Below are 16204 nucleotides of genomic sequence, written 5' to 3' on the forward strand. Positions count from 1 at the left end.
TGCTGAGTCTGGTGCTGAAGTCGCAGAGAGCTCTTACAAGCCTAGCAGAGGAACGAACATTTTATTCCCCACCCAGAGGTAGCCAGTTTGAGGTCTTTTCCTGTTTATTTTCACAATTAGCCTAGCACCCCAGAAAAGTAAAAGTGAACTACTGTTTTCCCTGTAGATCTGTTTCCTTTTAAATACTTTGAATTTGTCCTGCTTGTATCTCGTCTTAAATGGTAGTCAATGTAAATAATCTGTCATAGTCTGGGCAGCAGGTCTGTGTCTGTCTGGCTGTTCTAGAAATGATAACTTGGGATTACAATGACATAAAATTGATAGGAATACATGGGTAAAGCTTATTTTCATTTAGGGGAAGGGTCTTCACGTGTTGTTTTGAGAGGATGGTAGGCCATTCCCTATGTCTTCCGTTAGGATATGTATGAGCCAACGAGATCATGAGTCCTGATTAGTAAATCTAGAAATATTTAAACACACACACACACACACACACACCCTGATAGCCATAGGAAGTAACAGAATCTGAAGCAGAAATAGAGGAGGAGTGATGTTGGATATTGACCTATTAGGGAGGCGGGGGAAGAGGCTAATTCTATGCTGCCTCTAGTTGCTTCCTATTTTTGCATTTTTAAGTCATTCGCCCACCTCTTTGGAAGCAGATTTCCAGAGACAAATGGCCAGGTCATTCCTGGCTCTGAAGTTGCTGTGAACTGTGATTGTGAGAAGGCTACAGTTGTATGTCCCACCTGATTCCATCGTTCTTCCAGGAAAGGCCAGGAAAACTCCATTTTTTTCAGTCTCCTTCCAACTGTAACCTTCCTAGTATGTAGAGACTTTTTCGATTCTCTGGGCTACCTCATTCTCCGGGGTCACTGGGGATGGAATGCGTCTGGGTGGGATTGATTTTTTACCTTAGGAAAATTAGCCTAGTAGGACAAGTACAGTCCTGTTGCAACGAGTTTTAACTTTGCTATGCAAAAAGTGTGTGTTTTTAAGCCAAGAAATAGTAGCCGGGAATCTAGAAAGGCAGGTTAGTTAGGAAGATAAGGATCTGTAGTGGAAAGACTATGGGGCATCTAGTCCAATGATCTGGACTTCACCACTAATTTGCTTTGTGACTTTGAGCAAGACAGTTAACCTCTCTGTGCCTCATTTTACCCTAAAAGGCTTATCTTACTGGGTTGTAAAACTCAAAATAGATCCTGGATATTCAAAAATTTAAACATTGAAAAATGGTCACGTTTAACTTTGGATTTTAAGGCTTCTCTCTTTTACCACTTTATAGTGTATTTTGTGATGTATTTTGATAATGTTTTTCCCACTCTGAAAAAATCAAAATGAACAAAAGGGAATGGTAATTAGATGCCATATTAAATTGAAAAAAAACCGAACATGCTTAGGAAAATTGCTAACAATTACTGGTGGGCTTTTTTAATATTAACAAAGAATAAGGAAAGGAACTTAAGGGATGCTTTTGATAAAACTATAAAATCCAAGAAATTAACAAAGGAAACGCTGAATTTGTTCTGAGGATGAAGGAAACAGGCTCTCATCCCTGCAAGGGCCTGAGCAGGCAGCTCAGTCTTCCCTCTTGTTTTATAGATGAGGAAGCCGAGTCCCAAGGACGGCATCTGTCTTACCAGAACCATGACGTCATGAGCACGACTGGGGTAGAACTTTGGCCTCTTGACTCCAAGCCACCTCCATTCTGTTTAGCACTAGCCTCCCATCTGTCTTCAGAGCCCTCCGACAGATGCCAGAGAGCACCTCGCCTGGAAGGCAGGGCCTGTGGACTCATAGAGCACACTAAGTCCCCTTTCCTTGGTCCCAGGGTCCTCCCAAGGCTCTGCTCCCACATCGTCACTTACAGTGCCAGAGATGAGTAGGACCAGCAGAGATCTGGAAGCGAAATGGCTTCCCTTCTTTCTTGTTGTTTTTGCCCCAGCTTTATTGAGAAATAATTGACATACATCACTGTTTAAGTTTAAGGCGTACAACATGATGGTTTGATTTACATATATCGTGCAATGATTACCACAGTAGCTTCAGGTTCTTCTCATACAGATACAATAAAAGGAAAAGAAAAAGGAAAAATTTTCCTCGTGACAGGAACTCAGGATATACTCTTAACAACTTTCCTATGTATCATACAGCGGTGTTAGCTATTGTCATCATGTCATACATTCCTATTTACTTAGTTTATACCTGGAACTTCATACCTTTTGACCATCTTCCTCCAATTTCCTCTCCTGCCACCCTCGCCCTCTGGTAACCACAAGTCTGGCATCCTTTTTTATGAATTTGGGTTTTGTTTTTTATTTTATGTTTTTTGTTTTTCGTTTTTTTAAGATTCCACATGTATGTGAGATCATACACTATTTGTCTTTCTCTATCTGACTTATTTCACTTAGCATAATGCCTTCAAGTTTCATCCACATTGTCACAAATAGTAGAATTTTGTTTTTTATGGCTGAATGATATTCCTGTGTGTGTGTGACAACTTCTTTACGCATCTATCAGTAGACACTTAGGTTGTTTCTATGTCTTGACTAATATAAATAATGCTGCTTTGAACGTGGGGGTATAGATATTTTTTCAAGTTAGCGTTTTCATGTCCTTTGGATAGGTTCCTGGAAGTGGAATTGCTGTATCATATGGTAGTTCTATTTTTAATTTTTTAAGGAACCTCCACACTGTTTTCCATAGTGGCTGTACCTATTTGCAGTCCCACCAGCGGTGTATAAGGGCTCCTTCCCTTTTCTCCACATCCACGCCAGCTTTTGTTGTTTCTCTTTGATGATTGCCCGTCTAACAGGCGTGAGGTGATATCTCATTATGGTTTTAACTTGCACTTCCACTATAACTAGTGATGTTGAGCATCTTTTCATGTACCTGTTGGCCTTTCATGTATCTTCTTTGGAGAAATGTCTATTCAGGTCCTTTGCCCATTTTTTCAATTGAGTTATTTGATTTTTTTGCTATTGAGTTGTATGAATTCTTTATATATTTTAGATATTGACTCCTTATCAGATATATGGCTTACAATCTTTTTTTACTTTGGTTTACAATATTTTTTCCCATTCCATAGGTTGTCTTTTCTTTGTTGATTGTTTCTTTTGCTGTGCAGAAGTTTTTTACTTTGATGTAGTCCCACTTGTTATTTTTGATATTGTTTCTTGTGATTTAGGTGTCATGTCTAAAAAATCATTACCAAAATTCATGTCAGAGAGCTTTATTCCTATGTTTTCTTCTAGGAGTTTCATGGTTTCAGGTCTTACATCTAAGTCTTTAATTCATTTTGAGTTAATTTTTGCGAGTCCATTCAGGTCTATTTTCATTCTTTAACATGTGAATATCCAATTGTCCCAGTACCGTTTATTGAAAAGACAATTTTTTCTTCATTGAACATTCTTGGCTCCCTTGTCAAATATTAGTTGACCAAATATGCTTGGATGGGCTCTTGATTCTGTTCCATCAGTCCAGTTATCTGTTTTTAATGCTAGTACCATACTGTTTTGATGACTGTAGTTTTATAATACAGCTTTGAAATCAGGAAGTGTGATGCTTCCTGCTTTGTTCTTCTTTCTCAGGATTTCTTTGGCTATTTGTGAAAGAGACCATTTTACTTCTTTCTTTCCAGTTCTGATGTCTTTATTTCTTTTTCTTGCCCGATTGCTCTAGCTAAGACTTCTAGTACTATGTCGAGTAGGAGAGGTGAGAGTGGGCACCCTTGTCTTGTTCCTGATCTTAGAGGAAAAGCTTTCAGCCTTTCACCATTCAGTGTGGACTTGTCATATATGGTTTTTATGATTTTAAGATACGTGCCTTTTGTGCCTAATTTAAAAATATTTTTTAAATCACAAATGGATGAATTTTGTCAAATGCTTTTTCTGCATCTATTGAGATGGTCATGTGACTCTTTTCTTTCATTCTGTTAATGTGATGTATCACATTGATTGATTTGCATGTGTTGAACCATCCTTACATCCCAGGGATAAATCCCGCTTGGTTGTTGTGTATAATCCCTTTAATGTGTTGCTGAATTTTGTTTGCTAGTATTTATAGAGAATTCTTATATATATTATTCATCAGGATTTTGGCTTGTACTTTTCTAGTAGTGTCCTTTTCTGGTTTTGGTATCAGGATAATTTTGGCCTTGTAAAATGAGTTTGGGAGTGTTCCTTCCTTTTCAATGTTTGGAAGAGTTTGAGAAAGATTGGTGTTCATTCTTTAAACGTTTGGTAACCTTCACCAGTGAAGCCATCTGGTCCTGGGCTTTTGGGGGAGATTTTTTTTTTTATTACTGACTCAGTCTTCTTACTAGTAATCGATCTATTTATATTTTCTATTTCTTCCTGGTTCAGTCTTGGTAACTTACATATTTCTAAGAATTTTTCCGTTTCTTTTAGGTTGTCCTGTTTGTTGGCATGTAGTTGTTCATAGAAGCCTCTTTTGATCCTTTGAATTTCTGTGGTATCCATTGTAATGTCTCTTTTTCATTTATAGTTTTGGTGATCTGGGGCCTTTCTCTTTTTTCCTGGATAGTCTAGCTAACAGTTTGTCAATTTTGTTTATCTTTTCAAAGAAGCAACTCTTGGTTAATCTTTTGTTTTTCTGTCCTCGATTTTATTTATTTATGTTCTATTTCTTTATTATTTCCTTTCTTCTGCTAACTTGGGGCTTGGTTTGTTCTTTTTCTCGTTCCTCACATTTTAAAGTTAGGTCGTTTACTTGGGATCTTTCTTAATTCTCAGTGTCAGGGTTTATTGCTGTGACCTCTCTTAGAACTGCTTTTGCTGCATCCTACCAGCTCTGGGATGTTTCGTTTCCATTTTCATTCGTCTCGAGAAACATTTTTATTTCCCCTTTAATTTCTTCTTCGATCCATTGGTTGTCAAAGAGCGCCCCTCCTTGGAGCCTGGCACCATCGCGGTAGCTGGTCCTCTCCTTCTCTGCCCCAGCTCCCCTTTCACATCCCTCCAAGCACTTTTGCTTTTAGTCCCTAAAAAAACCCGGCTCTTGCCTGGGTGATGTCACAGTGGCTGCATGTCTGCACATGGCACAATGTGGGGTCAGGTGCTATTTTCAGCACCCTTAGGTGGGAACCTTTGCTGGCGGGTCTCTGCCTAGCATGGGTGGGCTTTCTCTCAGAAGAAGCAGTGTGCTAGAACTTGACCCCACAGGAAATGTTTCCCAACAGAAGATTTTAGGGACTCGATCTTAGAGTGGCTCCCGGCTGCAGCTTCACAGCCCTCCTGCTTCCTAGGTTAAGACAAGATCAGTCTTCTGAGTGTGGGCTGGTGTTCAGCCAGGGCCCCACCTAAGAGCACAAAATGCATAAGTTCAGGCCTGTGGCCTGTGAATGTCACTGCATGTGGCCCACCCAGTAATGCCATCTCTGCATAACCATGCGCGGGCAAGAGAGCCAAACTGTAAGTAACCCAAGGTCACTGGCAGACACGTCAGTGCCACTCCCCTTTTGTTTTCTAGTTATTGGACAAAATGAATGGTTGTAGTGAGTAGCTGAAAGTAGGCTCTGAACTGAGAGCAGGCTTGGGAGTGTATCCTGTCTCCATTGCTTCCTAGAAGTAAGAACTTAGGCAAATCTTTCCCTGCCTCAGTTTCCTCGTCTCTGAAAGGGGGCGGAAACTCGAGATTTATACCTACAAGACACAGGGGACATGAGAGTCAGATGGGGTGAGATGTATCTAGTGGACAGCCCAGTGGCTGGCAGGTAATAGACATTCAGGAAATCGGGAAGAGTCGGGACCCCGCTCTGCATTTAGCACGCCCCACACGGTGGCAGCAGCCAAGCAACATGCCTGTCTTGGAACCTACCCTGACAGAGGCCAGAAGGCAGTTCGGTGTCAAATGGGATCATGCACCCAATTACTAAGGGTTCCACATCTATGAGTGTATTGCACTCGTTGACAGATAGGAATTGGCTAGCTAGATCAGTAATACATTGTTGCCTTTATAAAGATTTTCCTGCTAGGTTGCAGACTTCCTGGAAGGAGGAGTTAATGCAGGAGATGGCAGTAAAAGCAAGTAGCAGGTACCACCTGCTGGACCTGAGAAGGAAGTGAGCCACCTCTCTAAACATTTTATGAAAAACCAGTTGACTCCTTGAGCTTAATTTTTTCACCCATCTGTATAACAGGCTGGACCAGAGTTTGAAAGAGATCAACTAGCCCAGCAGAAGTATGGTTCATTAAAGAAACAGAAGTAAAATTACAGAAGAAAGGATATTATTATTTTTTTTTAAAGAATGGGTATTATAGGCTCCCGTAGCTACTGGAAGGAAAGTCATTTCTTGGATTTTTTTTTAAAAAAGAGCATAGAGCTTAGAGATCCAGTCCTTCCCTCTCACTTTAGAGATGACGTTAAAACTAAGTTGAAGAGACTTCTCAGATCCATCAGATGTGTGCGAGGAAGCAGGAAGTAGAACTTCTATTTCCTGCTTGATCTTTCCTCTTCTCCCTCCTTACAAAAGAGCAGCAGCAGCAGCAGCAGCCATGAGCTGTTCTCAAAATGTGGTCTGTGGTGGCAAACAGAGCTGGTTTTGAATCCTGGCTTTACCACTCCCTCACTATATGACTTTGAGAATATTACCCCAAACCTCTGCACCTCACACTTTCCATCTATACAATGAATAATAAAAGCTACCATGCTAGGTTGTCGTAAGAATTTGAACAAGCCGCTTTATATGAGTCCTCAATCACAATAGGCATTCGGTAAATGCCGGCGTCCATCTCCATTCCTACAGACAGCACTGAGTGTTTTAGACAAAATCTCAAATGGGCTTTGATGTCCTCTTCTGTACAACAGAAGAATGTGACTGAAATCTATTAGATGGTCTCTATAATTCGGATAGTGATTCTTTTTTACCAGTTACTCTTACGCATAGTCTTGTTCTAAAGTTGCCTCATTCATTTTTCTCATTGTTGCAATATGCAATAAAGCACAGCCATAGAAAGGGGAAGTGTTACCCAAACGAGTGGTAGTTTCTACTGATCCCCAATGTTTGTATCACATATTTTGTCGTCCTGTATGTGGGCGTGTATTTTTTAATAGTTCTAGAAAGCTGGGAGGTGGTAAACGAGCCAGCTGTAGGACAGTAAGTATTTGTGTAAGTGCAGGAGCTGTTGGCCTCCGTGAGCCGTCCACATCCCAAAGCTTTTTCTGAAATGAAGACCCGTTGTTAGGAGTCTGAGCGTGGACACGAGTGGTTATATAAGACGTGGCCAGTTAGGAGGCAAGAAGGCAAATTTAACCCAGCACTTCCCAGTTCCCTCAGCGAACTTTAGTGTGTATCGGGTTTGGTTGGGAGGGTGCAGTATTTCCCTTTTTAAAGTTTTTTGTTAAAGGTTGAGTGTGACAGAGGCAAGAGGCAAGAGGGAGGAGCAAAGATCTCAGGAGAGGCCAGCAGCCTCTGCCTGTCTGGACACCTCTCTGGCCTGACAAGGTGTGCTGCGGAAGATAAGGCACCTTTCCCTTGGACCACACCTTTTGGGAGAAGTTCAGTGACTCATTCTGTTTTTTTATGAAACATTTCAAATACAGTGATTCATGGTTCATTCTTTGTTTTTCTGAGAATCATCTAAAAATGGGTATAAAATTTCCAGTCCTTACACAAATTAAATCAAGGGAATTGTGGCCCAGATAAATTAACTTGCTGCTTGATCAGATCCATTTCTAAAGCTCCCAGGCCCGGCCCTTTGTTTGTCTTTGAAGTCTGGCAGGGGCGAGGGGCGGGGGAGGGGGGTGCGGGGGGGGGGGGGAGCGGGGAGGTCCGGCCTGCGCATACTTTGGTGCTTTAGGTGTATCGCTCTGACATGTGAGAAGCTCTAAAAGAGGCAAACACTATCCTTAAGACCATAGGATTTAAACCAAGGCGGTTATTGATAGACTCATGAGGTTGAATTTCAGTTGAGAATTACAATAGAAATATCAAAAAAAGACGCTGCCTTCTTTCAGTGGACCTTTTAAGTGGCTGTTTACTTAGTTAACGAGTAAAAATTAGTTTATGTGAGAATCTCATCTTTAGGGCAAGTTCAGGAGGATACCAGACCAGCCCCTGAACAATGTTCCAACATAATACTAGATTTATTGAGCTATTAAATGTTCACCTGAAACAAATGTTGACCTAAGTTAAAAGCCTCCCGTTTGAGGGTTTCTGCTACCTTGCTTACATGCATGACATCTGCTAAGGAGTTGATGAAATTGAGTTTCAGCTATGTAGTTCCTACTGTAGAGACCCAGAAAATTTAATCCTTTAATTTTTTTTTTTTTCGAGTATTTCTATGCCAAAGGAATACCTTATTCTCTAAGCCAGGAAAATAATTGCACCTAATTCTGAGTTTATGAAACCAGGCTGTGTACAGATACTTCATACGGGCCTGTAAATCCAGCCCCCCAACCAGCACCTCCACCCTCCCTGCCAGGCCCGCCCCTGCCTTTGTCTAAATAGTACACTTCCCCTGGTTCCAGGCCCTGCTGAGACCCCGCCCCTTAAGAAGTCCTGGCCTGAAAAAAAATACCTCACTTCTGGTAGTGAGGGTTGTTTGTACTGGGGGAGGCGTACTATTTGCCTCTCTGTTGGGCCATTCATTAGAAACCTATGTGTTAGGATTGTCTGTTTTACGTATTCATTTACTCAAGAAATACTGATTTGAGCACATACTCATGCCAGATACCAGGCTACGAAGCTAAACAAATGGGACTTGCAGGTTAGTAGGAAGAAAGCAAGACCCGTCTCACCAGGTTGGGAGCTGGGAGCTGGGAGCGGGGAATGGCAGGGCCTGAACAGGGCAGCACACACACGTTATTGTCCTCGTTATCCCTTGTGTGTGAGCCCCTTGCACAATTCCTTGTATTTAGTGGCTGCTCCATAAATATCTATTTGAGTTGAATTGAATTGCAGTGAGGACACATTAGAGAGCGAACAAGGCAGGGGAAGGGGCTGAGGGGTAGGGGAGGGGACTGGAGGAGGCTGCCCCTCTGCGGGGAGGGCTGGCCGGCAGGAGTGGCACCGGGGGTCCTGGGACACACCAGCCATCTCGTGTGCCGGCCCCAGAGGCCTGAGCAACCGGTTCTGCCCAACTCCTGCACACAAGGACTCGGTGAGGAGTGGGTCACTGGGGAAGAGCCATTCCTCAGCCCCAAGAGTTGGAGTTTCCCTCATTCAAAACAGAAACGGAAAAGAGCTAAATATCTGCCTCTTCTGTCGTCGTTAGGGGCAGAGTGAAGGGAGTGTATACGTTTGTTTCAAGGTGGATTTTTTTCTCAAATTTCTCAGATTTACAGTTGGCTAATTTAAGGAAGAAATCCTTGTTGGAAAGCTTTCCACTGCCTTGGGCGAGGAAAGCGGGGCTGAGGGTTAAATAAACACTTTACAGCAGTATGCCTTGATTGGTTTTGATTGAGATATTTCGAAACGCTCAAGTGTGGGTTGGAGTGTGTGCTTCAGTTCAGCGGCACTTAGTGTCCGGCTCTGCTTTCCCAGATCACAGGTTCTCTCTCACCAGTGAGGGACGATGGGAAAACAGATCCTCTGTACACTCTCTGGTCCCACGTTGTGCAAGGGTGGGGCATTCTGGTTACCTGAGTAAGAGGTAACCTATATTGTGGTCCTACTCGGTGCACCTGCACCCATCCACGATGTGGCCACAGCCCTGAATGTAAGCAGACGAGGCTTTCACGAGGCGGGGCTGGCGTCAGAGCCCGTGCCTGTAATGAACACAAACAGTGAGCGGCTGCCACGTGCCAGGCACTGGGCCGATGAAAAGACAGGGCCCCCGCCCGTCAGAACAGTGTGGAGGGAGAGCAGAGCGGGTGTCTCCTGAAGGCCTGCCACCTAAAATGAGTCCCCTTCCTTTACAAACAAACAGATCTAACAAGATTTAGTTTTATTTGCTTTTCCAGCCCACAGCCAATGAGCAGCAGTAAACAGAGGGTGTGTTGGGAGGGTTGGTAGCTGTAGACACAGAAATGACAGCAGCCTGAATGGAGGAGGAACACAGTGGGTGTGAGGCGGCCAGCCCAGCGAATCCCCGTACCACCTGTGGACACCGTTACCTAACACGCTCCAGTAACTGATGTCCCTGGTGATGACTAAATCCTTCCGAAGAAATGGACAGCTATTGTCCTTAAGACAAGAACAACTATATCTTTACTTTTGTTTTTAAGACTTCCATCTTAACCTGCGTGGTTAAAATGTGTTTCTGCTTAGGAACGAGCCACAGTCCCTGGGAAATTTATTTATGTGGAAGGGCCTATTCCTCAGGAAAACCACACATATGAAACATAACTCTGGTTTAGGAGAGCCATTGCCATATGTAGAGTCAAGAATGAGCAAGTGTCAGGATAGAGGATAATCATCTACTCTGACTATAACCTGAGCATAATTTAATCACTAGAAGCATCTAAACAGGAACATTGCTCTGAGATATATTTTCAGTGATCCTCCGTTTCTGAAAACCACACCACTGGTGATCACTGAAGAGCAGTTTGATGGCGTACACAGGTTATGGTAAAATGACCGGTGGCTATGCTGCCATAGATGTGGGTAGGGTGGTGTGAGCTGTAACTGACCCTCTCTGTCACACTGAGCTGTTCTGCAGGAAAAGCAGGAGTAGGGCTGGATCTCAGTTTTTTATCTGTGTGTAACAACTTCCTAGAACCAGGGATCAGCATCCTTCTATAAAGGGCCAGAGAGTAAATACTTTAGGCTGGATAGTCGTATAAACTCCAGAACTACTCAACTCTGCCATTATAATGCCAAAGCAGACATAGATAATATGTAATTGATGGGATGGCTGTGGTCCGATAAAACTTTATTGGTTTAGAGCTGAAATAGTAATTGTGAGAACATAGGTGATATACATACACATCTATATGGCAACAGGTAAAACCAAGAGAATGGTTGCATCTGGAGGTTGTCAAAATGTTGAGCTTCAGTCAGGTTTAAATCATCATGGGATTTCAGCATTTTGTTTGGGTTGAACAGAGTTTAGAATTTTAGAATTTGCTGGGCACGGGTCAGGGTCCAGAGATATCCCTGGCCTGTGACTTCCTGTCCTGTTTGGTGCTTCAGAAGATATCCCTGCCTTTTTTAATGCCCCTGGGATGTCAGTGGCAACACTAACTGCCACTGTCTTCTGAAGAGCACAAGATTGCTTCCTTAGAAAATCCTGGTCGATGGACTGTCGGGAGCCACCACTTTTACTCTGCTTAGGAGTGTCATGACTTCTTGTTCACCAGTTCCCAACAGCATGTGATAGTCACTCTGAGTATTTGTTGAGTGATGCTTCTGTGGACAGGTACATGGTTCACATTTAACTACCTTTCAGTCATTAATTCTCTGCCACCCTGGGAATGGAGGGCCTGGCCTTATTCTTTCATTATTAGTATGTACAACGTTTCACTCTATCAATTCGAGTAGTAGTTACTGCTCTGCCCTCGGTGTTCTGGACACATCCTTACTTTTCGTGACTGTACTCTCTCTCTGTTGGGGGTGAGGACAGTGGAGCAAGAGGGAAAATGGACAAAAAGGAGGAATAACCCAACGCAGCCATTGCGAGCTCGCCCTCGTGTGTAGAGCCGCAGTCTTCAGAAGAGCTCACATAGCCAGTGCTGCTTTTGAGTGATTTCCTCTGCCGTGAAGTGACTTCAGTTTTCAAAAGACTGAGATGTCACTTGCTGTGCTGCAGTCTGTGCTACGGGTGGCTTTCCCATGGCACGTACATCTGGTAGTAAACTTGAGCCATCATCGTTTCTAACTGAGAAACCCGGTCGGTGATGCAACAGGCCACCGAGTTTAAGAGAAAGAAACAGAGGAGGGACATTGCTGTGTCTTGTAGCACATGCTGGGGACAAATAGACTTTAGTTACTGATTCGTAGTTATTTCATTGCTGTCTCCAGAGACTCAAGCTGCAGTGTTAGGAAGAAAAGACGCGTTGCCCAGCGCTTGTTTCTGCAGGAAGAGAGAGCGCGCGTGCACAGTCTGTGCTATGTGCGGGGCGCTGCCGGCCACAGCGTTCAGCACGAGCACCTCCCACCCCCTCCGCCCTCACGCCAACCCTGTGCGGAGGTGGCTGGGGCTGGCATGTGTTCTTCTCACAGGTGAGGAGACAAACACTCACGAAGCCCCACACCCCGGTGGTGGGGAAACATCTTTGGACTCGTGTCCAACATTCCTACACTTTGCCCGGTCACCCCCAAGGGGAACAACTCACAGAGGCTCCTATTCCCGGAACAGAAACCGTTTTGGCCACAGGGCTGAAAGCCTGGCTTGTTTCAAGAACTAGCCCATCCGACCGACTGTTTTGCCTTTGTCACTAGCTAATGCAGGACAGTTAGAATGTCTTAGCCCTCTTCCCGCTCGCCGCCAGTGTTAATTTAACATGATGCCTAGGAATGCTGCATTTTCTAGGATTTGACATTTTCAGCTATCGAGAATTACTATATTTTATAAATGGAAATACCACTCCTAAAAACAGAATACTATACATAGAATGATGTCATTTGTTTCCAAAACTATCGATATACTAAAGTGATGTGAAAATATTGGGGGTGAGGTCAGGACCGTAATTCACAAGTTGTCTTGGGGTGAAGGCTGCAGCCACAAGCGCTGCTGGCGAGTATTCTTGGGGCGAACGGGAAAAGGGTCAATGGCTGCAGCTTACCGCGAGTCCTGCGTGGCCACCGCTTTCCTCCCACTCGTCCCCGTTAACCGCAGATGGCCTCAGCGTCGGTTCTGGCTTGTCCGTGCTGTCACTGCTGAAGAGAGTGTCCCCAGTGGGCTTGGTGCTTCCCCCCGACCCCACCCCCATCTCTTAGGTCCCAATTTGAACATATCCGTTGAGACACTGTCTGCCCAGTAGATCCGTAAAAAACGAGACCTGGTTCTAGTCTGCTCCCGAGTCGGTGAGCTTTGCACGCTGCCGCTGCCCCGGCTGCCACTGGGTAGGGCATTTGCCCCGTGAAGGCTGTGGGCAAGGTGGCCCTAGTCCACAGAGGCTGTTAATGCTCAGAATAGGGAGGAGGGCTCCCATTTGAAATGAACAGAAGGTTTAGGCAGCTTTTCTGCGGGAGGGTCACACACAGGCACCTGGCTCACTTTGGAAAGGTAATTTTGTCAAGTCTCCTTGACGACAAGGTAACTCCTCTGGGTCTTTCTTGTCTTCCAGATGTCAGTATGGACAGAATAGCTTATGATGCTTACCCCCGCCCACCACTTCCGAGACATTGAGCGGAAGCCAGAATACCTCCAGCCGGAGAAGTGTGTCCCCCCTCCCTACCCTGGTCCTGCGGGAGCCATGTGGTTTATCCGCGACGGCTGCGGCATCGCTTGTGCCATTGTCACCTGGTTTCTGGTCCTCTATGCGGAGTTCGTGGTCCTCTTTGTCATGCTGATTCCGTCCCGAGACTACGCGTACAGCATCGTCAATGGAATTCTGTTCAACCTGCTGGCCTTCTTGGCCCTGGCCTCCCACTGCCGGGCCATGCTGACGGACCCCGTGAGTATGTCTGGGCTCGTTTTGACTAGCCCACACTCTCCCCTTCTGGTCCTGGCATGGCCGCAGCCTGCATGCTTCCCCTGACCTCAGGAATGTGGGCGACAGGAGGGCCAGGGCTGGGGTGGGAACGTGAACTCGGGCCCCGCTGAGGGGACACCGTCTGCCACAGCCCGTCTGTCTTGGGCGAATGGTACCATACGTATATTGGTGCGTACGTTAATGGACCTGCTGTGGGAGGGGTTTGGTCCAGGGGAGGCCTCACCTCAGCTAGAAAGGTACAGTCAGATGGCTGTGGAGCCTGGGCCAGGTGATAGAGTGGAAGACAGCTGGGGGTTGGGTGGAGACAGCCTCACAGCGAAGACAGGACTAGAGCTAGGTGGATTTGAAATTAAAGCCACATCCAGTTCCAAGAAGCAGCCCAGAAATGGCCTTCACTTTGGGTGAGGCTCATCTTTTTCTGAAAAGCTGGACAAACCTGTTGTAGGCCAGCAAGTGCCTCCCGGTGAATACCTATGGGTAAGGCGGTGGCGTCCTGCACCTTGACTTAGCTAAATATATCAAGCTGTGCAAGTGGCTCTTGAACATCATGTGCCCTGCTATTAAATCCTCTGTTCCTGTTCATTATCTCGTGTGGGAAAGGCAAGAGTGTTATTTGATAAAGATCTCCTGTAGCTTGTTTCAATACGTGGGGTGTGTTTAAATTAAGGGAAAACATTCTAGTGGCGGTGGCACTGGCCACACGGATTTCAGTTCTGTGAGCCCCAGGGAAAGCTCAGAAAAGATACTGGGTTCCGAGCTAGTGCCCGTCTCGGGCTCCATTTCTTGCTGGTTCCGGCGGTGGATCGTTACTCCATCCCCAGGGAAAGCAGTTTCCCAGTTCAATTACATGTCAGCTGCTGGTCCAGACAGCGCCTCTTCTCATGCACGTGCCGGGCAGGTCACACACTGGCGGGCAGGTTGTAATCGGAAGTGTCCCAAATCACAAAGGTATAAAAGAGTTTCCCCATTAGCATCAACTCGGTCAGACTGGAAACAAGTTCAGGATTCATTCAGAAATGTTTATGATGCCCTTGCTACAGGGGATCCAGGAGTAAAAGATACTATTTTCCTCACCTTATAATTTAGTTTCTGTTAAGCCGCAGGCACTGTTCCTACCCACCAGGGTGCCCTCTGTCTAGAAGAGCAGATGGGTGAGGCTCGCCCTGTGTGATGAAGGCTGTAGCGGGAGGAAGCAGGGGTTGCTTGGTAGAACAAGGGAGGGGGGACGTTAGCCAAGCAGGGGTGGCTGCTTGGAGGAGGTGATGCCCAAGCCATTTCTCATCGGAGCAGTGTATATAATCAGGGGACGGGGAGGGCAGTAGGGCAGGAAGATACTGACTACGTTCCAGGCAGAGGGAGCAGCATGCACCAAGACACAGGAATGCAGGCGTTTGGCTCCTCCTGGCACCCGGGAGTTGTTTGGAGTGGCGAGAACTTAGGAGGAGAACGGGTCCGGGTTGGTGGTGCTGGTGGGGCTGCTGAGGGGCAGTCTGAGGCGCCTGAGGATGTTAGAAGAGTGAAGAGGTCAGATTGTCGTTTACAGACTGAGGTTTGCTCTGGCAGTAGAGAGGAGGAGCCCTGGGGACACCGACGACGGATGGGGTACAATGAATGGCATGTTCGTTGAGTGAGAGCTTTACCACCTGAGAGGTTCCATTCTGAGCAATGGATACCGCTGTGAGCAAGGGGACCAAAATCCCCGCCCTCCTGAAGTTCACATCTTCACACCGGGGTCAGGCGGCAAGACAGACTGAACGAGGCAATTTCAGGAAGCAGTGAGTGCCGTAAAGACGATGAAACAGAGTGATGGGGTGATGTGGTGGTGACTTTTCCGGGGCTAAGGGGGACACTTTACATCCAGGTGGTCTGAGACGACCTCTCTGAGTGACATGAAGTTGCTAGTCAGGCAAATGAAAATCTGAGGGCAGAGCCTTCCGGGAAGAGGAGGGTGGAGGTTCGAAGGCCCCGGGGTGGGAGTGCTTGGCGTGTGTGAGAAACAGGGCTAAGACCAGGGTGACTGTAGCATGGTGAGTGGGGACGAGAGGGGCTAGCAGAGGTGGAGTGGACTGCAGAAGCCAGATCGTGCAGGGCCTTGTGGACCAGCGAGAACTCTGGTCTTTATTCTGAATGCAGTGGGAAGCTCTCAGAGGCATGATGCGACCTGCCTTGTGCCTGGGATGGGAGTTCGAAGGAGAGCAGATCAAAGCAGGAAGATGAGAGGTATTGCAGTGGTCCCAGCAAGACGTGTGGCTCGGATCAAGGTGGGAGCCGTGAAGCTGGAGAGAAGCTGTGGGATTTGGATATATTTTAAGCCACTATTTCTCAAGCCTGGCAGCACATTCGAATCCCTTGGGGAGCTTTTAAGAAGTACTGATGCCTGGGCCCCACCCCCAGAGACTCTACTGTAATTGGTCTGGGGTGGGCCCCTGGGTATTGGGATGCTTTAGAGCTCCCAGGAGTCTCAGGTTCAGCCAGATCTGAGACCTTACGTTCAGCAGAGCTAATAGAATGGACAAGAATAGCGAGTGTACCTTCCAGACTCTTTTTGGCTCGTGCAGCTGGGAGATTGCTGATGCCATTTATTGAATGGTAGAGTTTGGGGAGAACAGATTTTGGAAAAGAAATCAAGGCTTTTGTTCTG

At 45.8% G+C, this 16204-nt stretch overlaps 1 protein-coding gene across 1 annotated transcript in view; it reads left to right on the forward strand.

Moving 5' to 3' along the window:
- Positions 1–16204, forward strand: part of ZDHHC3 (zinc finger DHHC-type containing 3) — a 53010-nt gene that overhangs the window by 3875 nt on the left and 32931 nt on the right. Inside the window, exon 2 of the mRNA XM_023529025.1 lies at positions 13195–13524. Coding sequence (XP_023384793.1) covers positions 13219–13524 — 306 coding nt within the window. The 5' untranslated portion in view covers positions 13195–13218. The remainder of the gene's footprint in view (positions 1–13194; positions 13525–16204) is intronic.

Source organism: Pteropus vampyrus, unplaced genomic scaffold (genome assembly GCF_000151845.1).
Source record: "Pteropus vampyrus isolate Shadow unplaced genomic scaffold, Pvam_2.0 Scaffold35, whole genome shotgun sequence".
Lineage (NCBI taxonomy): Eukaryota > Metazoa > Chordata > Mammalia > Chiroptera > Pteropodidae > Pteropus > Pteropus vampyrus.